At 41.1% G+C, this 25,029-nt stretch overlaps 2 protein-coding genes across 5 annotated transcripts; both read right to left on the bottom strand.

Annotated features, from left to right (window-relative positions):
• Positions 1–181: 181 nt before the first annotated feature.
• LOC135503592 (uncharacterized) lies at positions 182–8,584 on the bottom strand. Of its 4 annotated transcripts, none has more exons than XM_064797202.1 (2): positions 8,436–8,584; positions 182–2,677 (listed from the first exon to the last, which is right to left on the bottom strand). In XM_064797202.1, the coding sequence occupies exon 2, from the start codon at positions 2,554–2,556 to the stop codon at positions 1,027–1,029; it is 1,530 nt and encodes a 509-aa protein (XP_064653272.1). In that variant the 5' UTR covers positions 2,557–2,677; positions 8,436–8,584; the 3' UTR covers positions 182–1,026. The 4 variants fall into 4 exon arrangements, with proteins under 4 accessions (XP_064653272.1, XP_064653271.1, XP_064653275.1 ...); XM_064797201.1 differs by lacking the exon at positions 8,436–8,584 and adding an exon at positions 8,106–8,407; XM_064797205.1 differs by lacking the exon at positions 8,436–8,584 and adding an exon at positions 3,859–4,233.
• A 5,530-nt stretch (positions 8,585–14,114) lies between these two features.
• LOC135503591 (uncharacterized) lies at positions 14,115–18,755 on the bottom strand. Its single transcript, XM_064797200.1, has one exon. It carries the CDS (start codon positions 18,410–18,412, stop codon positions 16,682–16,684), a length of 1,731 nt encoding a protein of 576 aa, XP_064653270.1. The 5' UTR covers positions 18,413–18,755; the 3' UTR covers positions 14,115–16,681.
• Positions 18,756–25,029: the final 6,274 nt, after the last annotated feature.

Here is a 25,029-nt window from a genome sequence, read left to right as displayed (position 1 = left end):
ATTCCCGAGGGGAACTTTAGGGCCTACTACATTAGCAATACACTTGTCCGTCAGATGAGTATGCGGAAGGGAACATGTATGGAGAAGGAGGTGACATCAACCAGCACCCCAAGTTCCCACAATGCTTTTTTCCGCTATTGGTTATACCAAAAACATACAAAGTAACTTACTTTGAAGCAATATGTTTTTGTTTATATACATGTAGGTGGAAAAATCCATTCAGTAAACTGAACAACTCATCCATTGTCATCAGCGGAAGTTAAAATCTTACAGGCATTTTTATTCCCAGTTGTAGATACACCGTACTTGCTCTGGAAGTCATACATTGTACATAATGTGTATTCAAAGCTACTTTCTACAATACTTGCAACCCCAGAAAGCGATATTCTGTGATCTGGGTTGAAAGTAGTATCTTTTCTGAACCGTCATGTGCGTTAATATCATTCAAATTACGTAGAGCGTAAAGCAATAATCGGACACAAGGCAACGGCTCCTGACCGTATTACTTTGTTCAGCGTCAACATATGATTATAAGTAGTATATTGAGTATAGGGGGCTCGCATGAGGCCTATGTATCCAGCATTAGAGGGAGGGGGTTCAGGTCCCCTTACGAAGACCCTTCTAAAAACCAGTACCAAAAGTACTGCAATAAGCGATCCGAGGACAGATCAATCCACATGACCGGTCTTGGAAAAATATTTACAAACTTTTCCAACTTCATGATTGTATACATGTATACACAAGTATATTGCCAACTTCAATCACATGCAATCATTGTCCAATAGCGCCAGATTTGTCATATGCCAGCTTGGTGACCCATATCCACTTTATCAATCTCGGTTGGAATGATTTGATTCAGTGTTTCGTTATAGCACGGGGTTATGTGTAGATTCAAACATACAATCATGCACACTCCCCCTCATTCCCTTTTGCACGAGAGTACTCCTACATTCTTTATAATCAAAAATTGCATTTATCACATATTCCTTTTGCACCATGATAGTCCCGTACTGGCTTTCAGTCTGGTCATGGAAGATAACCCAAGCATTGTTCAAAATCAGTCCTGCTGACCGACCGCTCATCATCGTCCAACCCTTCCAGATACACAGTATTCCGAAGGTCGGAATCTATCTCCTTATCCTTCACTTTACCATGATGGTGGTTGTTTGTTGACTCGAAGACATCGTCGTGTTCTCGGATAGGATACCGGGAGCAGCCGCTACTGCCGGGCTGCTCGTCCGGTAAAGTCCGCATGGAGACGTAACCAATATCAGATTGTGACCTGTTCAACGACGGCTTCGCATCACCGGAAGTGTTCTTTAATGGTTCAATTGTGGGTAAAACTTTTATCCCGTTTTTTTGATGGAAAGGAATCTTTTTTGGCGCAGGGTTTATAGCGGACTCCTGCGATGCTCCGCAGTCATTGTCGTTATAGTCAATTGGAGGAGACGCCTCTCGTATTCGAGAAGACCGCGCCCCCGATTGACTCCCGTGAGGACTGGACGCCTCGGGAGAATGTTCATACTCGTACATTTCATCGGGATCACTGACATAACGTGATTGAGATTCGCTTGCCGATCTCATTTTACTTTCACTGAAACTCTTTGATTTGCCGCTATTTTCACTAGCAGTTCGCCCGCGGATTGGTTTGCGCCAGTTTGCGTTATAGTTCAACGGGGGCATGGCTTGCTGCTGTTTTCGCTCGGGCGAGTTTTCCGAACTGGCGCCAGATGACGAGGCGGTGGGTGGGAAGTTTTCGAAAATAAACTCGGATCTCGATTTCGTTATCTGATTCTTATCATTGCTTTGGGGTTCACTGGTAAGTCTCCAACCCTCCTCTGTTAACTTCCACTTGTTGAAATCAGTTTTAACTTTATCATTTGGCGTAAAGAGGACATCGTCTACTGCGAGTGTCCCGTAGTCTTCATAATACGATTTCGTCCTGCTGGCCAAGGTTGTGACGAAGTCGACGGCCTGCTCTGCGCTAATAAAAGCTAACGCATGGCAGTCTAGCTCCCGCTGGTTCGGATTTGGACGGTTCACAAATGTAACCAGGGGAGCAGCAGGCATTGTTTGCGCGACACACTTTTTATCCATTGGAAATAAAGTATCAGGTTTATTAACCATCGATCTATAGTCACTTCGGAGTGATTCAAACATCCCGTACATTTTTTTACCAGCACTTTTGAATGAGCGAAGCATTACGGAATCCCAGTAGAGCAAAGTACCGTAGTCCAGGAAGACCTCCTTCGTAGCTCCCGCCTCTTCTCGTAGCACCTTTACTCCCAATTCGGTGAACAGAACCTCACGCTGTCTCTTCTGGTTTCCTCCTCCCGTCTTCAGATACTCCAGATAAATATTATACAAAGGTTTTTGAAGTCCGGACATGTTAAGCAAACGGGTATCAAAGGGACCCAAAGGTGCCGAACCAACATAATGCACGCCGAACTTTTCCGAGAGAACCCGAGACGGTATCGGAGACCGCCTGGGACTGACTCCGCCCGAGCCAAGACTTTGGCCACTGCCTCGGCTGTTGGTCAGTGACCTCTCAGACATCTTCTATCTGATCCAACGTCGTCCACTGCGGTATGAATTCTATTACCGAAAGGCTTGTCTTTATTAGATTTGTACGTTTCAATGGCGTAGCTTCGACATCGCTCAGTCTTCACGATGTTCTCTGAAAGACAGGAAAAAGAAAGGTAACTATAAATTCAAAGATACAAAAATATCATGGGTTTGCACGCACTTGATGAGCTAGTCTAGAATAAGCCGGAGTCCTCTGCGAGTATTCTCCTCAACCCCTACTAGGTCGCGACATACTCACTCACCGACAATGCGACCATTCGGCCTCTCTGTAAACTTCAACATACATGTATATAGAATGCGAAGTAAATCCTAAAATTAGAAAAAAGTCAAAACTGCTTTCTTCTCGATGAACTTCCTGGTAGCGAATGGAGTTTAACCCAACACCCTGACCAACACAAAACGAACGTTGGACAATTATGTGACAACGAGTTTCAAACATATAGAAAGCAGGCGTCACCGAGCGTATAACCAGTCAGGCTTCATGTAATTAAAAAAAAGCCGCGCGAAAAATGCACATGCGCATATCCCATAGGATTCATGTCTGACTGGTAGCTCGCATGTCTTGGCGAAATATATGTAGCATATAGACGGAATATTTCATTAGGGAGTTTTCGCCCCAATCCCCCCGAGACGTTGTTTGACCTCCTGAAAACGAGGTCGAACAATGGGAAAGGCGTTTACGTGGACGTTTCGGGGGCTTTGCGAAAACTATGTGGGTTCGATCCCCAGACCTACTGTGTCCGTCACAGGCCGAGCAAAAGCGACTAACATTTCTTTACTCCAAATGCGTGTCCGCGGAGAGTAACAGCTGATGAAGATAAAGCGTTTAAACTGATACAGCCCGTGGCTAGTACCGCTATTAAAGCCGGCATTTCTATTAAATGAAAATGCAGCAAATCTCGTTAATAGAACGGACGATAAAATGGATATCGATGAAATGCCTTCCATGAGTGATCAAACTTGACGTATGAATAAACATCATTTCATTATATGCGTACGTATTAAAAGCTCCGATTAACGTGGGGCATGCAACAATCCAGCGCTTTGGAGCAAGTACAGCTGCGGAAAAAAGTAATTAGACAGTGCTTTTATCCGACAAATATGGTGCAATGAGGTGTTAGGCTGACATTCTTGCCATGTTGTCCTTGATGGCCAAATATCGCGTTTTGTGCAATTTGTATATAAAGCTACACATTCTCTATCAGGTGGAACCACGAGGCTCATGATGGAAGCATAGAGAAATGCAGTCACAGTGATGAAAATAATACATACGTAGGCAATTTATAAAACAGGTTCTCATGCCCTAATGAAACACCCAAGAATGAAAAAGGTACTCCAAAGAATCATCCCAGACGAGCAGTCCTTTCGGCAGTCCTATCACACAGAGGAATCATGGTGATGAGTACAGCTCGATGCAATGAGGAAGCTCGCAATGACACCGAGCCTAATTGCGCATACGTACGTCAAAGTCTGACCCAACTGAAAAACGACACAACGTAATCAGAAACTTAGCATCCTAAAACTACAGCCAAACAATTAGGACACTCTGCCAGTTTCCGGTTCATGCTTGAATTGTAAATAAGCGACAACATGAGACAAGTCGAATCAAAAACGCACACATGCCGAATTCGAGTTCACGCATCGGGTCTCTTCCACAGCTTACATGCACTTAGGATGGTGATCAATAACTTTTATAACTGTAAGCATGTTAATAGATAGGCTCATCAGTGCTGTGCAGATGCATAGCGTATAATACACCAGACGGTTGATATCAAGCAAAGACTCACGTTTAAAATATTCATGTTTCGTTATCGGAATTCCTATAGTCTAACCCGCTTTTGTGTTGTAATTGTTCCATGGAAACAAAATTATGTTATTAAGTTAAAATACCAATGATTTAAGGACACATGATATGCTTGTCTTAAGGTCAATAGATTAGAGGATGAGAAGTCCAAATATTGGTTTTGATCTTTCTACTTGGGTTTTAACAGTAGAAAGTCCTGTCCTGCCTGGTAAGAATGGTAAGCCGCCAAAGTTATGAATGGTATCAACGGTAACCAGTCCACTTTATTGATTGCAACCAGCTCACGTTAATGGTGACGAGTCCAAGCTATCAAAGTGGTCATCAGCCGAAGATACCAATGGTAACTAGTCCTAGATATCAAAGTATCTTTAACAAGCTCAAGTAAGTTAATATGCCCTTAAACAATATGGTACATGTACATTGTATTTACGCCAAACCATAATTAACAATGAATCTTGGCCAAATAATTTAACTAACGAATGATCAAGTACAGCTTGCAATCTCACCGACCTTTCCTTATCAAGAATGCAACCTGATTCTTTGTTTGCGTTCTACTTCCGCGCCCTACAATCGCTCGATAAATTGCTTCACCTCATGCATCAATAATATCGATGCGAATAAAAGAAACGATTAATAATACAGTAAGTTATGGTTAACATAAAGAAGTTCGTGAGCGCATTTCTCGTGACGACGTGGCATAACCTGAAACATGTTGTTTTTGAGCCCTGGTTTTGAGTACCAGTTTTTGATCTTGGGTTGGGAGCACCGTTTTTTTTCCTTGAGTTACAGAACTGCTTTCCACAGTTTATAGACTCGCACATGCTACCCTCGTTGGCTGGCAATATGCATATGCAACGTACTGTAACACAATTCTGGTCCAATGAATACTTATTTCGGCTCGATTTCGTGACAGAGAAAAAGTACAAAATAGAAAAGTCCAAAGTTACATGAACCAATCGGTTTAATGCATATATATTGTACCGTGAAAGACTAAAGCTATACGGAACTCTTTCGCTATGCCTATAACGCTTTTAAAGTCCAAAGCTACATAAAACTAGTATGCTTCATGACTGTGTATACCGCTAAAGTCGAAAGTGAACCAATACCGCCAACTCCAAAGCTGTACGAAACGTTTCTGCCTTGAGCCCATACCGCTAAGCTGCTATTGTCAATGACGGTGATAAACCTATATGTGTCCCAAGATTTGTTCTCAACAAGTACTTGTAAAATCGGAAAGAAAACTAATTACTTCCCTACTAACGACTGCATATATATACTCTGCCCCCAGAGCATTTGAAGAGTTTGATTAACCGGCCACAGCCCGATGATCTTGATATCATCCAATGTGTTTGTTTCGGTCAGTGCATTCCCATGTCGTGACAACCAAATTAGTCAATGAATTCGACGTATATCAGAAATTTATGTGATGATTTATAGTGGATCGATCCAGGTCGTGTTGAAGATCATTACGTGGTATTTCATGTCAGTCTGGCACTTAAAATGATTTAGCTTAAAGAAGTTTGAATGCAAAAAGGAAATTCATCTACGTATTTGACTCTTTTTAGTTCATCATTCCACATCTAGGTGTCCGAAGCTTCTTCCTTCATTTCTGTCACCTAGGAGGCACATGGTGAACTATAGTTATTTCTGCAGTTAAGAGCGGTTGAAATGCTTTTCTGGTTTCTAATGTCAATATATCTGATTCAGGAGCAACTACTCTAGCGGTAACTTATATGTGAAGTACCAAACTAATTTGTCACAAATTACTCATACTGATCCCACGTCCACATTGCGGATGACCGGATAGGCCTATCTGACATAGACTCGTCGAAACCTTTGTACAGGCATCTGGATCGGTATGCGAGGCAAAGACATGTGCAAGATATCAATAGAGTCATCAATTACGCACATTTGACTTGATAAATGCCACCTGGTCAGGCTATTGAAAAATTCATATCATTTACGGTGATCAATTAATATGTGTACATTGCATGTACAGCACTGTGCGTATGTTGTACATGTACATCATCTTTGTAATCTTAATGAAACAGTAACAGAAGACCTTTTCAGAAAGATTATCAAATAATCAACGAAGGCATGCCAAGAAGATCTGTCCTAAGAATGATGTGGACATCCAATGACTTCTAGAAAGGTTCTGTGTTATGTGCCCCAAATAGAATATTATAAGAAAGGATTTAATTGTGAACGCGTTGTGATATTCGATAAGTAGATTATTATACATTGTGCTTGGTATATTTTTGTAAATACAGCATATTATTACATTATAGCCATTAGCCTATTATATTGTTACCTCGCTCTGTTTAAAAAAAGCGGTTTCAAAATTCCTAACAATTACAGCCAGCCTTGTTTATTTATACAATGAAACCTATACCAAACATTTTCTTGTATACATTAGCGAGAAATTTATCTTACCAATACCTCTAATTGATGGAAAATGATAGGGAGGCAACCCCTTAGAAAAAACTCCGAAGGTATCGCCCCAGAGCGTTGGCCTGTGTTTCCACTCGCGCGACCTGACCACACGTCTTCAGTGATCACTCATGGTTATAGATCATTTCTATAACTCCTTCACATCTTTTTCAGCGTCCTCTCTCCTTTACCTCTTAGTTGGTGAGAACAGTAATATATACTGTAAACATACTGTTTGACAGGTTGATTCGAATTTGAGGGGGCTTGTGACAATAAAATTGGTTTTTGACCCAAATTTCAACAGCTTTGGAACCGAAAATGTCACCTTCGTTCAGCCGGAGACGTTGTCATGTGAATAATAAAGGAAGAGCGAAGGCAAAAATCGAGCTGGAGTCCTAAAATGAGTTTCAAAAGAGAGTAGATGGCAGGACAAGTCAACTATAGTATCATCAACTATCAATCCACTCCAGCAGTTGGTTGAACAGCTATTAAGAGTAACTGCCAAGTCATCGCAACAGATGGTAGACCCCGATTAACTGCCAAGTCATCCCAGGAGATAAACTTGTGAGACTAACAGTCAGGTCATCTTAGCAGATGGTAGACCATCTTTTAAGACTAACTGTCAAATCATCCCAGCAGATCGCAGAATAACTGGAGAATTTCAAGGTTAACTGTTAAGTCATCCCAGCAGATGGTAGATCGACAATTACGACTTACTGTCAGGTCAACTTAGCAGGTGGCAGATCAACTATTAGGACTAACTGTCAAGTCATCCAAGAAGATGATAGATCAACTATCAACAGTAACAATTAGGTAAATCCTAGCAGATGGTATATCACATTTTATGACTAACTGTCACAAGTGATCCCAGCAGATGATAGATCAATTATTAGGACTAACTGTCAAGTCATTGCAGCTGATGGCAGATCAACTATAAGACTAACTGTCATGTCATCCAAGAAGATCATGATCAACTATCAACAGTGGAAGGCATCCTAACAACCTCCCTGGTAGCTTTAGGTAGGACCTGCATGGTAAGCCAAAGAATATGTTGCAGATTGTCTGGACATGCTGGACAAGGCAGATCAACTCGACAGATTATAGACACTGTATCCATCCCAACTGATCATGAATAAGTAATTTCTGTGAGTTCATCCAAAAGCTAGTGGACCAGAATTCTATTCAGCGACAACTTCCACTCACACTATAGTTCAACTGACACTTAACGTAACTGCTCTTCGAGCCCGTCCAAGCAGCTTGTGGACAAGCAAAGGAGGAGACTTACCTTCGATTGGCAGACGATTTCATGAAATGATTTTTATCACCAAATTCGTCAGAGAAGAAACTGTTGTGGTGTGAGCCGTCATTCGTGGATCTTTCGTTACCTCTCCTTTCGCGTACTGGATGCAGTTTGTTGACATTCACCAACAACTATATGAGCATTAGCATGCGAAACACGAGTTCAAATTTGCTCAAGCCTTTAACAGTAGTCCACGAGATCACTGCCACAACGTTCAAACAAACCAAGAGGCCTATGCACAATACACTGCTTGATATTTTCAAATGGCTTTCAGCACTTGACTACATGTTCAATGGTATACCGAATTTTTCTTACCTGGCGAAGAACTTTTATATCATGAATGCGCTTGCAGCAGTATGTTTGGTCACATGGACTTGGTCAATACATGTACATGTTATGAATACAATTATATTCAGTCCAATGCAGATCTCTTCGTATATAGCGACTGAACCATGCTTTATATAGGAAGACTTTAGGCGTAGACTTGCATATGTGAATAAAAAGCATTTTGAATTGTTAATGTTAAACGCTTATTCTTTACTCTTTCGATCTATGCCTATGTTTTGTGTTTTGGCACAATGAAAGATATTCGAAACAGGTCAGATAGATGGAAAATATGTATTAATAGGTGATATCTCTGCTCATTAAATAGATTGAGAAATAACATGTTCCTACGAAAGTTGCCCGTGGAGTTGTGCCAAAGGGCTATGACAAACATGTTTGACCTCACCATCGCAGGTCTACAGGGTGTCTCCAAAATTGCACTAATTACATGTAAGTTCAACAAGCGTGAAGTTTATAACGGAGCCGCTGCAGTGAAATCGTTTTTTTTAATACTCAGTATAATTCAAACTTGCGCAGATATTGCATGTGGCAATTAAAAGATATTATTACCTCCAGTCATAACTGTACGTAGGAATATATCTTTCTTAGCGTCACTCCGCTCTAGGAGAAGCTATTTTCCTAAGAGCATTCCTCATCTAAGGCGGGATTATTGGCTTACTTGTGATACTGCGACTTCGACGGCCAGAGGAAGAGTCAATTGCAAGCAATTGTCCACACATCATGCCCACTGGCGTCCTTTGCCAGCCGCCGGGGAACAATGTATAACTCAGTTCTCATGTCTTTTCCGAAGGATCATGGCGACGCAGCGCGTGGGGGGCGAACCCTCGTGGACTTGCCATCTAAAATTGAAGTGCCATCTATAAATGAGAGATTTAACAACAATGTTCAATCATTGTGCGTCTTTTACAACAAACGCAAATTAGAAAAAGCATGATCACGACGGCGTTGGTCTCAAATAGAGCCTGCCTCGTGTGTCAAGATCGCTCGGTGTGTTTATGCGCTCATCGCTCCTCATGGCAGTGTCTTATCATTGTTTATAACTCTAATTACGCAAGTGTGTCTGTGCGCTCATCGCTGTTCATGGCGGTGTCTTATCACTATTTATAACTCTAACGCAAGTGTGTTCGTGCGCTCATCGCTGTTCATGGCGGTGTGTTATCACTATTTATCACTCTAATTACGCTAGTGTGTCTGTACGCTCATCGCTGTTCATGGTAGTGTCTTATCACTATTTATAACTCTAACGCAAGTGTGTCTGTACGCTCATCGCTGTTCATGGTAGTGTCTTATCACTATTTATAACTCTAACGCAAGTGTGTCTGTGCGCTCATCGCTGTTCATGGCGGTGTCTTATCACTATTCATAACTCTAACGCAAGTGTGTTCGTGCGCTCATCGCTGTTCATGGCGGTGTCTTATCACTACTTGTAACCCTAACGCAAGTGTGTTTGTGAGCTCATCGCTGTTCATGGCGGTGTGTTATCACTATTTATCACTCTAATTACGCTAGTGTGTCTGTACGCTCATCGCTGTTCATGGTAGTGTCTTATCACTATTTATAACTCTAACGCAAGTGTGTCTGTGCGCTCATCGCTGTTCATGGTAGTGTCTTATCACTATTTATCACTCTAATTACGCTAGTGTGTCTGTACGCTCATCGCTGTCCATGGCAGTGTGTTATCACTATTTATAACTCTAATTACGCTAGTGTGTCTGTACGCTCATCGCTGTCCATGGCAGTGTGTTATCACTATTTATAACTCTAATTACGCTGGTGTGTCTGTACGCTCATCGCTGCTCATGGCGGTGTCTTATCACTGTTTATAACTCTAACGCAAGTGTGTCTATGCGCTCATCGCTGTCCATGGCAGTGTGTTATCACTATTTATAACTCTAACGCAAGTGTGTCTGTGCGCTCATCGCTGCTCATGGTGGTGTTATCACTGTTTATCACTCTAATTGAGTGTTTGTGCGCTCATGGCAGCGTCTCATCACGGTTTATAACGCTAATCAACAGGTGGAACCACTACCACTTCCACAAGCATTTCACTGCACGAGATATGGATTGAAATATAAGGCATTTTATGAGATATATGAGAATGAGATGTATCTGTAGGATACCTGTTCTTCAAGTATGATGAGTCAGCATTTGTATATTCGAGTATAATATATCAAATGATGAGGAACAACCGTAACCATCATGTGTTATAATGAGGCAATATTCTCAGGTACTCCCTCAGACCTTGGAAAACTCCGGCTGGTGAAAAGTAGGTCATGTTAAATGTAAATTATCGATATAATGATACGTCTTATAGATGACTGTGACCCAATCAATGACCACTGGAACAGCTGTCGCCACTGCAAATGTTTGAAAAATAAACATTCATCACGCTCGACATATGATGCGAGAAGTGACTAAGAAAATTAAGTGTAGTTTTGAAAACGCCTTATTGACCATACGGCCTTGGTTGTAATGTTGTTTTTGTTGGTCGCATGTGCCATAATGTTGGGAGTTAAGCTGATTTGACCCAATTTCCTAATTGGCAATGTATGTAAATTAGTAGGTCTATACGTTATCCAGAGGTAGGCCAATAAGGCCACTCACACGAAGTAAAATGCTCTGGCTTTGTGTTGATTTTTAAGGTTTGACCAAACGCCATCATTTTGGCTAGAACCTGAAATCATAAAGCAATTAGAACTTCTTCTACATTAAGCGAATGCCCATTTGAAACCTGGGAGGCTGTTCTCTGAAAAACAAAAATAACCAGACTTCCACCCTTGAAATTGACATTCTCTTCGTTTTGAAAGAGTTCTCCTTGCTTTAGGATTTCAAGTTCTAGCAAAAATGGTTGCCTATGGTCAACCCGATGGCGCGAGTTATGAGGACGAGACAAAGCCGAATTAACAGCAACACCAGTTGCAAAATTGTTCTCTCTCAGATACGTGGAAATAGCAAAATATTCAAGGTCACGTTACTAATGGTCTATCAATTAAGGCTCATCTTGACCTCCGAGGTTTTCGCATCTTATCGAGATCTACCCCAGCTACGTTTAAAGGGAGTACGACCATGAGGTTCAGGTTAACTTACACCGGGTTTAATTTCAATTTTGCGGGACCCATGATTCGGTAAAAATCTATATTTTCTTCGCTTTTGAGGAAGAGTTTCGTATTTTTCTCACAAGTTAGCAAGTAGGGCTTTAAACAGAATGAGTAACATAGTTGGCATTCTTCTTTTCTTTCTATGGATCTTTTGATTGGGCCTATAAAACTTCCTTGATCGAATCCACCATTCACGCCTCGCTTTGGTCGAATAGTCCTGCATGTGAGTTTTGAACAACACAACCATAAATAGCATACTAAAAATGACAAGGAGAGCGTTCAGTGGGAATAACAAGACGGACCACAAAAACATGGTGTTTCGGAAAAAGAATTTGCCCGAAGTAAGGGTTAATGACACGTCACAGATATATGTTTGTACATCTTGTGACTATATCCATGTTGTTACAGATCACGACTTCTCGAATCAAACAGACCTCATAACTTGCATTGCTTTTCTTGAGTAATGCAACTCAGAAACAATGAGATATGGGGAACACTATAAAACACGTTACACCGCTGCGATACCATCATAAGGATGCGGCTACAACATGCATCACCCTGTTGAGAAAGCAAATTATAAGCCTTAGCCAACCCAATCTGACATTAATTTTAGATAAATTTTGCCCCAAAAATGTGCACTTGTGGCTGTCAACAAAACACGACAGTTTTATCCTCTTTGATTTTCTGCGTTTGGTCAGTGATCTCCGCTTTACATATACGATGCCCTTCCGAGAAAACAGACTCCAGATAGACAGAGGTAGACCACTAGACATAGATAGACCAAGGAAAGAACAAAGACTGGATAGGCATAGCCAGACCAAGGAAAGTCAGGGAAAGGATAGACGTAGATCGACCAAAGAAAGAATAATTTATATGTTGCAAACGCTAATACGTCGATCACCAAAGACAGGTAGTTTGAAAAGGCCTCTGTGTATTAGGGGGCCTATACCAAAAACACATCGTCTAGACTTGCGTTTGAGTATTTTTGATATCAAGATGAATTCTATTTGGTGGATTTGTACACCTTAGTAAAAACCATATTTATATTCATAATTCTGTTCAAAATACCGGATATAACAAATAAAAGGCGGCCAACTTTCCTCTGGGCATTGACTGTGGTTCGTCGCCAAACAAGGGAAAAGTAAGTCAGTGTTCATGAATTAAATATTATACAAATTTAAAAAAACAGCAGTGCACGCCAAGGCAGAGCTATAATCCTAGTATGTATTGCAAATTCAACACCGAATGTGCTGATCGAGCAAGGCCCTGGTCCATGATGTATAGGTTACGATTTGTTGGCCTTGTGCCTTAATTTATAAAGACCAACTTGCATGTTTCCCAAGGTTTTTGTGCTGTTTAGACACCTTCAAATAGGGTCTTCTTCCCAACACAGAGAAGCATCCTCGAGATGTTTTTCAGGGAAATGAAAAACCCTTTGAGGATCTCAAAACTCTGAAAATCTCTCTTGGGGTGCATATTGCATATTGAGTTGCCTAAAAAGCCAAAGTGTGTTTCAAAAGCTCAAAACCCCTATTTTAAGAGTGTATATAACAGGCGATGCAAATGAATTAAAAAGTGTATTCCACAAGATCAGGTTTAGTTGCAATATGATTGCAAACGTTAGCTTTATGTTTGCATGAAATAAAAATGCAATATTATTCACATACAAAAAACGAGTAAATGAACCGTTCCATGGTGCATCATGCAAAACTTGAAATGAACCAAATTGAATGGGACATCATGTTGGCCTACATATCTGAATTATATTTTACATTGTGCCATAAACATACATGTACTTAATTGAATCCTGCCATGAAAGTTACATGAAAACTTGGTTTGAAATGCTATTTGGCTCGTTTAGTTTGGCTTGTTTCATTTAGCTCGTTTCAATATTTACATACTACGATTGGCAATGGATGGCATGAACTCATGCTTTGGTGTCATCACGTGACGCCCACTGATCTCTCTCCACGCTCATCACGTGACCATCACGGCCATCGCGACTAAAAAAAATACATTACCGTAATGATGCAGTTCGGATGTAAACAACGGCCAGTCAAAACAAATATTTACACCATAAATGGTAAATAACCGATTCAGCCATGCGAAATTTAATAGAGAGGTTACCATGAACAACACTGTCAATACTATGATCAGAATTGATATGGTAAAGTGTCACATTATGGAAATTGGAATTTGGAAATATCATAATTGCCTCTGGGAGGCTTGGACATGGATGGATTACCAGGGATCTTTACGTCATTGAATAATGAATGGCCCCGGTGTATCACGAGTCGGATTAGTTAATCTAGTCGGCAATGTAGAGACGTACATGTACATGTACCTGTACATGATTTATTTTTAACATGAATTTTTTTTCCCGAAATATATCAAATCGATGGACTTATCATCTCCATCGATCGATATGATAAATCCATCGATCGATAATTTTTTTTTCATGTTAAAAAAAATAATAATGTGACGTCCGTTCCCAGCCACCGTAAAATTGATAATGTCTGCAAAATGATAAAATTGATTAATATGGCACGAGTAAATTCATCGTAAATATTTTTATATTTAACTGTAATATTTTCATTAGAGAAAGATATGATACAACTACGAACAACATTTGCAAATATACGGGTTTGTCCACAAAAATAGAATTATTGACTTTGGACGGTTACAATCATTATAACCACACATTGGCATATCACGAGATTTTGGCATGAAACTATTTAACTGATATATTTCTTTACATATACAATACATATACAAATGGATTCCTGTACGAAGTAACTGTTTCGTCACCAGGAGAAAATCAAGTGACTCGTCTTCCTGCATTTTATACGGAACGCAATAAATTACAGTTGGACAATAAATCCCGTTACACAAGGCATGAGTACATCAATATAACATATTTACTGATCCAATGAACGATTACATTGGTGTTCATGTCACAACTGTTTGTGCTTTTAGGGTCTACACCGTTCGTTAAAAATTCGAAATTTGTATTTTAATTTGAAAATTTCCGATTGCGTATACCGAGAATTAATTTCTTGTGTATTCATGTACGAAATGAATATTACATGTACGTCACCAAAACCGTTGGGTTGACAGCTGCAGATGATATTATAAATACAAGTTTCAACAAATTTGCATGCATAACAGCACTACGGTATTGCGTATGACTGCATTTCTATTTTCCTGAGCCACCAGTTACATGTAATACGAACGGCGTACTCCTTTAAGAAACTACGTGAGGGACAATAACTTGATCGCCATGACATGTAAATATCAGGGACAATTAGCTATGCTTCACCAAAGCAAGAGTTGAGTGAAACCACACCATTCTAACATGTATGTATTTCACACTTGAAAAGATTGTCTCAAACATATTCTAATACACAACACTTAACCTTGATAATCACACAGTCATGACTGTACATGCTAACAAATTGGTTTACCATTTGGCGGTTTAAATACGGACCCAATAAAACCACAGTAGGCCCAAAATATTTGCCAAATTTATCGTATGAAATATCCGATCAGAGAAGGCAAAATTGCGTATTTATGATAATACGAATTGATCCCATGTATTTCCAGTGAGTCACCAACTTAGTGATGGACGGCTTAGGGAAACTTACACAGTAAGCTCCGTCGAACCCAGAGTGGTAAACTTAAACGTTGTCTTAATTTCTATCAAGCTTAGAAAATACACCGACTATCAAAATGCCTGGAAAAGAGCTGTTTAAATGGAAAAACATGTACTTAAGTAAATACATATCCAGCCTTTCAAAGAGAATTGAATGGATGAATAGAATATTCTAAGAGGGATGGTATTAGTCACATTCAATCACGGAATGTCTAACCTATTTCGCACTTACATCAAGATATCGGATGAAAAATAGAGACTTTCGGCAAGTTCAAAACTCACACCCGTATTACGAGTCACTTAACAGGACTTTATGACACCACAGACCTTCGTACTACCTAGTTCGTACGGTTTGCGAAACCTGCCTATTGTCAACTTGCACGATATGTTGACATGGGCACGACATGTACATGTGAGTTTTCGATCATATAAACATAGTATGACTTGTGGAAACAATATTACAATAGACACCAAAAATGCATACTCCGAAGTCTCACGTGTACACGTAATGTCGACACGATTTTATATATTTGTGATGAACAGCTCAGAGAAACGTTTACAGTAATAAGAGGAAACTGCTGCCAGAGCACAATTAACCTCATATACATGTAGCAATATTTACAAAAGTTATCATGGTTAGAGAAAATTATATACAGAAGTATGTGGATCGAGAGCAGAAACTGGCTGCCAAGATATATCCAAAGTACAGCTACGTGATTTTGGTTACAAAATGATTAATAGTACAATAATGTATCATATCTTGTACCATTTTTTTTGGTACTCTTGTTGTACGGCAAGAAATAGAGAGGTTCAAAATATGATCCGAGAACGAAACGAATTGGAATTTTGACGACGGATATTGCGTTGGCTGTCGTCAGAACTGCAATGAAGCAGTGTGCCTTGAATGTTTCGTATGCCCATGAAAATAATGCACCGGTAACAAAAACAATCAATTTCAATTGATGGCGTCAGGCAGATAAAAAATCACCTTGTTTCCTTTGCGGATCGGAATCTGAATCTCTCTTGAATATCCTCACCCATCAACAGTTCTTGAACCTGTAACTTCGAGACTAACGGTTGTTTAATATAACGTATATGAAAACAGTACGGGTCTTTTGGCAAATCTTTGAATGCCGGGCGCTGCGGCAACATTTTCCAGGCGTCATCACGATTTGAATGTGGCATAGCAATGCGTGGATCACAGCCTAAGAGTTGATTTGGACTTTGAGTAATTGACACAGCGCACTTACCCCTCCCCTCCCCATCCAAACACCCCAAGAGAACAAGAAATGACAAGAGTGAATCAATGGCAGGGCTAGGAGGAAGTAAGTGCAACATCTCTAAGTCGTGACGACGTCTGATGAAGGACAGCACTCTTGATCACATACATACAATGATTGTTCTTTGGTCCCCTTTCCTAGATTCCCACATTTTGATGAAAAAAATATTCAGATGGCAGCCACACACTATGGGAGATATCCAAGAGTTGAATCTAAGTCTTCGTAAGGTTTCCCGTCTTTGTCATTACCCAAGAGGTCATATGCAGACATCTTATTAGCCCCGGGTCTCGCGTCCATTTCCATTTGAATTGATCTTGAAAAAGCCCTCTCATTTGAAAAGATTTTACTCGCAGATTTTGTCCCTCTTGGTTTAAAATCCGGTTCTTTCGGGGCGCCATTTTTCAAAACGAACTCTTCATGGACCCGTTCGTCCAGTGCCTGACTGGCGCGTTTTTTCATCAGGTCGTTGAGGTTCGATTTCTGAAATCGTTCACTGTAGCCGTGCCAGTATCCTTCAAAGTGCTCCTCGATGTCGTAATCCGGAGGTGGGGTGTGAGGGCGACCATCAGAATGCCTTGGTTGTGTAGGTCTCGGTGGCGGGGTGAGAGGGCGGCCGTCGGAGTGCCGAGGCCCCTCGCGTTGTACACGTGCTGGTGGTGGGGTGAGAGGACGGCCATCAGAGTGTCGTGGTCCCTCGCGCTGTCCTGTCGGCACTCCAAGGCCGCTTTGTGGCCGCACTCCGTTCTCTTGTAATCGCTGTGGAGGTGACTTATCTCGGCGATTAGGGGGGTAGCTCGGGTCTGGACTTGTCGTATAATACTCTGGCGTACTTGGTAATCTCTGGGGCGGGTAAGTGAACTGGTTATTTGGATGGTCGTAATCCGGCGAAGGTACGGGTGACTTCGGGAATCTTGTCATCGGCATAGATGATTGCCAGTAGGATATTCGTGGCTTATCCTGAGGATACATGTAGAACGATTTGGTGTCATCTTCTGGTGCTCTCACTGGACTCTGCCTCCGAAGGTACTTGTTTAGAGTACTGGCGTCGATAGTCCCTGCACCAGTTTGCCTGTTGACGTTTCGTATCATGGAGGCAGGAACGTACGCAATCCTCGCATTTCCTCTCGCCAATTTTTCATCAAGTTGAGGAACTGGGGACCTCAAAGCACCCATCGGGGCCCCGCGAGCCATGTGACTCGGACCTAACGTCTGAGCCCTTTTCATTGAAGCAATCTTCGTAGAGTTAGTCCAGATACCATAGTTCTTTACAAGAATTTCTCCATCACCGACATAGTAACCTCCAGGCACTGTGGGTACTTCCTTATACTGCGATGCGTTGACCCATGATTTGTACCCATGCTCCCCTTGCTCCGTCATGGACGTGGTGTTCAGGCCATCCTCATCTAACGGCTTCCCGTCAATATCTTTGGTCTCATACGCGTGCGTGCAGCACTGAACAAGGGCCATTGCTGCTGCATCGGACTTGCAAATAAAACTATGACATTCAAGGATTTTGATCCCTCGCACCCTACGGGTTATCATCGAAAATATGGGTGGACTTACATCCTTCAGTTCAGGCGAGATAGTGTCAAGGGGGACGAAATTGTGTCCTTGGCCGCCAGTTGCGGCGTTTATGATCTTGACGCATTTTACAGCAGCACATACATGTAAAGACAGGATAGGGAACCATATGACAGTTTTCGCATCCTCAATAAACTGAAGCTGGATTCCATCTGTGTAGACGATGAGACGGGAATCTATTCCTTCTAGCTTACCATCCTTATTATACCGTTCACGCAGAGGTTTCTGCACTGCTTCGCTCCCTTCAGAAGTCTCTGTGGGTAAGGCAGTCCCAATGTACAGAACACGACACCGCGCCAAAGCAAGGGCACTATTTCCAAGAGGGGTGGTTTCCATTTTAGAAATTGTCTATAATATACTGTAACTGTCAGAATCACAACTGGAACCTCATGTGTAGAATGTCAGTAAGAATCCAATCTCGGCGTCATGATATCCCCACGAAAAGACACTTGTACACCTCCCTGTTCTGTCCTCGTCCTCTTCAGGCGTTCAATAGGGTGTAACCAGACCCTTTTATCACACAAAGGGTCAACCTTGTTCAGGCCAAATACATGAATATAAGCTTGAACACAACTGGCTTAAACTGGGTGTTCCCCTACTGTATTGTACACAGTGTGTTTTACATCCGCCTGGCCACTCAATGCCCACTGCGGTCATGCATTCTGAACCCGTCAATGGCTTCGCTTTCATATGCAAAAGCGCAGTAAAGCCCTACGTATGTGTCGACACTTCTGCGCCAACTGGTGCGACCATTCGGCCTCAATGCTGAAATCAATCGATATCTCTTTAATAAAGTATACGGCATATTCTGATGATGCTTCCACATGGCTTGCTGTTGAAACAGAATAAATGCATCTGTAAATAAACTCATGTGGTTCACGGATGGACCATACGTATCAATGTTGTGCCACCATTGTCATCCTCAGTGGTCATCGATTATCGGAAAAAAGATAGTTTACCAGCAGTTACTGTAAAAAAAGTCTTGTCATTTGGACTAAATATTGCAACAAAAGTTTTACATGTTGTAGTGTCATAATCCGATTATTATGACCTTAGAGTCTGGTTACTCTGAGTTATGACAAGATGCTGTGAACAAATTCTCATATATTTGCTTGGGTTGTTTAAGCATAAAAAACAAAGCTGGGTAGGCTATGCCAAAGAAGGGGTATGCACATTCTGTGTCCATGGAAGTTTTAATAGTACGCTTACAGTGGGCAGACGCTGGCAGCATGATGCTAACATAAACATGACGCTAACATAGCTTCATGCTGGGCGTAAGTATAGCTTCAATCCACACCCCCTTCAGTGGGTGATGCCCGGTGACAGTGCAGATTTGCAAATCGACCGGCAATTTTTGTTTCAAATTGGAGCTTTTCACGTTTTTTTGGTGCCAATGCTGTGATTGTAGTTAAGTTGTTAATGCAGCAGTCGGCTGATTTCGCAATTCCAGGTGCTTTTGCAGGCAAAGCACCCGCACGGCTCGCCGTTTTGTCGAAAGGCACCCTTTGCCGGCTTTTTCCGGGACACGGGTGTGTATACCCCTTTCTACATGGGAAATGACGACAAGAAACCGGATGACGACGATCGACGACGATCGACGATGTGATGAGTCTATATTCTAGATTACGGCGTGGGCTTTTTGACGGTTGAATTTAACCCAACAACATCGTGAAATTGCCCATTAGTGGGGGAAAAGTTCCCATTGAAGACTTAGACAACCCGTGACACAGGATTTTCTTGGAAGTCGTGAGAAGGGATGTCAATGCAGTGCGTACGCCTCTGATACAAGAATTGCATCGTACGCGTACACATGGTAAGAATCCTACATAGCATGGACGCCATCTGCGATTTAACTCTTGAACTGAACTGACATGACCCCATGCTGGGTCAGAAATGCGCTGTCCCAATTCCAACCACCCGTGCAAATAGAGAAATATGGACAAACACGTACACAAAGGAGGAATTTCAAAATAAAACTTAGTCTTCTGGTCTCCCATGCATACAAAGCATGATTAACTGCCCCATAAAGTCATACCACCATTATCAGGTCATAACTTGCCTGTGAGGTCTAGTATTTCATTTTACAGTGGCGAAGAGGCGTTTAGACTTTTGGGCAAATATCACACGACTTTTCTTGTGAATAAATAAGGCATTCATTCATGAAAATATGTATAATTACACCATATCAGTTTGTATAAGATTTTGGATGATACCAAATAAATGAGAAATGGTTTCTATTATATTGGACTTGTATTCAGGTTTTGGGCCTTATTCCATTTTCTTGGACTTTACATGTAATTATGGCCAACAGGGTGCGCATGGCATATGAAAAGTCAAAAAGAATAATATAACAAACGGGTTATTAATGCCTCGGCTTGAACATGCAAATAAATTTCAAAATCACAGGAAAGACTAATTGATGAATGACTGTTTTCATGCCTTACAACAAAAATTTATGAGGTATTTATATATTTTTGCTCACACAGTAATGTATCTCGAATCGCGACCAGCTTGCATTTCAACTATAGTATAAACATTTATAAGGACTTAAAGTGTCATTACGTTAATTGCCCCAACCTCGCAGTTAGAAGGATTCAAGTTTATAGCGGTTTATTGTCTTAATTAATCAACGTCCGTTAGCATCTATAATAGGCCTTGGATTCCAATTGTTCTGCTGTGGTATCAAAGGATTACCAGGGCTAATCTTCATGACATTGACCCCCCCCCCCCCCCCCACGAACAGCTCCATGGGGGTGACAGTAAATTCGGCCTTAGGCTGGGTTTACATACAGCTACCATGTACATGATAGACGGTATTCGCAACACGTTACAACGTATTCGTTCCAATAGCCGTTTCATAGGCGTAAACTGTACCGATACACCATAAACGCGTACACAAATATATGGTTTTGCTAGTATACCGAATACCAAATACCTTTGAATATCGTGTAGTTCTATGTAACGCCATGTGCAAGCCCAAGCAGTTGATTTCTCATAGACAGTCACAGACGAAAAACCACCAGACTAAAAGTCAAATTGATGACGTTCGATGACTGTTTAATCCTTACTAAATCCACTTTAAAATTCATCTCATCAGCTGGGACCAGTTTACTGCGCTGCGCAATATAATATTTGCTCCCCGCATATGCTTTCGACAGCCAAACGCAGCAGTAATTAAATGGCGTCTGGACCTCCAACATGCGTACACCATACGTTGTGTTGCAGTACATAATACATATATCAACTGCAACAAATCTTCTTTCTCCATAATGTACAACAATGCATATTCGCACTACATGGCCCATGTTTATATTCGGGTGTCCCAATCATATTGAAATAGGAGAGGCGACCTTACATGCGTACATGTACACACGTATGTTGACAACATTCTTTAAAACAGTTACCGCCGCAACACGATATGTCTACATGTCATCGAATAAATGTAAAGTTAAGAAAGAAAAAGTGTAATAAAAGTAGTCTTTATGTACATTTACACAAAAAAGAACACGCAAATAAACAATTGGGTAGAGAATATTTCTTCAAGTATGTGTCGGTGTCACGTTCAATATTGTTGGCGAAGTAATGTCTCATTGTTACTCAATGCTTTCAGCAAAGTTGACGAAAATCGAGTAAAGACGATGGTTTACTTTTCGTGATGATATCTTGTAGGACAAATGGCACTTATATTTAAATCAACATTTGGCTTATATGTACTTAATAACTGGTATAACCTCCAACCTCATCATACAAACCGCGGTGTCGTCTCTCGATTTGGGAATGAATTCCCGGTAACGACGGACCCGGCCGGGTTTTTCGTGACTGATAAAATTGAGGGATGAACATATGCAATCCATCCCTCTATGTTTGACGATTCTTGCGAATCTACGAAGGTCCATGACCACTGTTACCCGATTGGGCACCGAGGTGGAAACGGATTTCTCCAAAACCAGTACATTCCAAAACCTTATTAAATCAAATGAATGAATCGTCGTTGAATTGATAGTTCGCCCATCCCATGGATACAAAGGCTCATACATAGGCCTTGAAGTATTTACTTATCTTCTGTCATGCATGCCATCAACGTGGCCGAACCTCTTGAAATTTCACCAAATGGCTTTCAATTCAGAAGAGATTCTTCGCCCGTGAACGATAGTCACTGGGGACGTGTGAGAGGCCCCGCAGGTTTTCCCGTTTGCTGCAAGGGTGATGTCCTCAAACGGGTCAGTCATTTTCAGCGGATTGCGTGTACATCCTTGTACAAAAATTATATAGAAATTTTGAAAATAAAGAAAGGAAGCCGCTCTAAATTAGGACAGTAAAACTTACCTCATCGCCTTCAATCGCATCCCGGGGTATCAGTTCCAATGATATACATGTAGACCGTGCCGCCTCTGGAACAATTATTACAGAAGAGGAGACAACCGTCTATATCCGTACAACATCGGCAGTTCATCAAAATAAAACTAATCGTTGAGGAGCATTAAAACATTTCTATGATCTGATGATAGTTCGTCAGCAAACATTTACTTTAATCTCTCATCCACCGGGGAAAACGGCTCGTCGATTTGAAATGTGGCTGCGAGTCCCGGGACGCAAGTTTATTGTAGGGATGGATAACTACGCAATGCGTCATGATCCCGATCGAATAGCCCTTCGGGGAAACAACTGTAACCCAACTTATTTAACTGCAACATGATTGGATGGTTTTTTATGCCATCAAAAGTGCGAGTGATGGTACTTCGTTTTATATCGATGGCGATGCAAGGAATGAGTTGTTGGGCCATGAGCCTCAGCAGCCCGGTAAATGTGGAGGGGCAGCCTCCTCCTATGTCTTATACCAACGCTACGATCCAACTTTGGTCTGGACCCTCGCCGAAGACCTGTCTGGCCTGCAAGAAGTCGGAGTTCCCGCCAGTGTTGAACCAGGAAAGACTCTGGTTAAACGAAGGGCACAGGGACACACACACACCAGTAGTTTCTGGCGATGATGAAGTTTATTTGCATAACTTTTTGTTGGTCTGCCTGGCCAGTTATATAAATGAAAAGACTGGTTTTTACTGTTGTACATGTCATAAAAGTAATGGCGGAAAACCTAAAATTACCTATAACTTTAACTGAACTGTATGTCATATCATTTCTATTTGGTGACCTGGTGAAGATGACAATAGTAATGTTAGGCCGATTGGGTTGACATTTATAATGGGCTACATGGTTGAAATGGTTGCTTACATCGTGAAATAATGAAAAAAAGCAGCTCTTCGTAATATGTACGCAAGGTCAAAATGTAGGAGCACGACTGCCGTATACCGCAGGTTGAAAGTAATAAATCTGATGACTTTCTTTCAAGATGATGATCAGTTCCTTGCCAAAAGGTGCATGAATTATTTCTTTGTTTGGCGGCTGCACAGTTGCACAGAAGTTATGTTTGAGCACCTTTCAATGTGTATATATCGTATATATACGTTCGACGCCTACTTGTCGGAAAATATCGAAAAATCTTTTGAAATTTATGAAGTCTGACTATGAATGCCTGTGGTATTCATTCTTCAAAATTGTACAGCATGTTAGACACTTTATTGCCAGGCCTTTGGCCGAATGACTTCTATATATGTGAAATATAATATACGGAATGTGTCTGGTATATGAGTATTGACAAGCTTTAGTGTTCTTTAATGAACAGGCCGAATCACCCGTGCAAAGGATGATCCATTTGCTGGGACGGTTGGTCTGAAGCCAAGCGCCTTTGAAGGCTTCCCAAGTGAATTTACACCAATATAGCGAACAAGAAATTCTGCGTCCACTTGCAAACAGGGTCTACAACATGACTCCATCTTTACGAATGGTTCATTAAAGAGATTGAGTATGTATTGAGCGAAATATCCTGATATAACCGCTTGGGTTGGTGCACAATAAGGAAGCAGCCAAAAAGCATTCAAAACTCGGCACCACAAGTTAGAGATGTTTTACAATAGAAATTGAAACTTCACTGTCGGTAGTGATTGTCTCACCAAAACCCCTCGGATGGAGCGGATTGGCCAAAACCGAGGCGGAGCCGAGGTTTGGCAATCTGAGCTGGTCAGACGGGTCATAAATGTGCATATGATACCACCAGTAAAAACCCTGTTTTTGATACCACGTACATGTACATGTAGCTGTCACATATATATGTAGACGGCCAAAATTTACCCCATAACTCCGGCCTTTAGTCCTCCTTTAAATCAAATCATGCATAAAAATCGTTTAAATTTTCCATCCAAATCAAGTTCACTTTATGATGACCTAAAAGTGTCTTCAATAAAGACGAAAGTGTCAACAAATAAAAGTAATGATATTTTCAATTTGCTGATAATTGCGCCAGTCAGGCAAAAGTAATTGGTCGCTTTTGGGGCATGCATTTGAAATAGAAATGTTTTCAAACATCAGGGAAAGGCTTGTCAAGTGGAAGAAAAAGATTTTGCGCCAGTCCAATTTTTATTTTTGTATAAACATTGAATATTGATGAGTTTTCTGGTTCAAGTATCATTTTGCGTCAGGTCGTAAACTAGAGGAATTTCTGCCTTCCAGATATACCACAAACATATTTTGTCATCAGCATTGATCCATAAGAAGCTTTCAGAAAAAGGAGAACAACAGTAATTTTGGGTATTTGACTGACATTGGTCCTTAAAGAGGTATACAAATGCCATTCGTGTTCATTTTTATTAAGTGGTGGCTCAGGAAAAGAGAAATTCACAAATCGGTGGCGCGTTATGAATGTAAAATCGCTAAAACTTGGTATCTACATGTAAAGTATGGATGTACATGACATTGTATTTACACAATATGAATTTTTCACATTTTGACAGAGTGGGCCTGGGCCTTTAATTATTACCATTGCGGTTTGAAGTCGAATGAACATGATGAAATCAATTTATTACAAAATATACACGAATGATTTTTCATTTGCTCGGGGA

This window comes from Lineus longissimus, chromosome 2, assembly GCF_910592395.1.
Source record: "Lineus longissimus chromosome 2, tnLinLong1.2, whole genome shotgun sequence".
Lineage (NCBI taxonomy): Eukaryota > Metazoa > Nemertea > Pilidiophora > Heteronemertea > Lineidae > Lineus > Lineus longissimus.
This window is presented reverse-complemented; position numbering and strand designations above follow the sequence as displayed.

Excerpts from the sequence above, each read along its gene's own strand:
- LOC135503592 (XM_064797202.1), bottom strand. The coding sequence starts at position 2,556 with ATGTCTGAGAGGTCACTGACCAACAGCCGAGGCAGTGGCCAAAGTCTT.
- LOC135503591 (XM_064797200.1), bottom strand. The coding sequence starts at position 18,412 with ATGGAAACCACCCCTCTTGGAAATAGTGCCCTTGCTTTGGCGCGGTGT.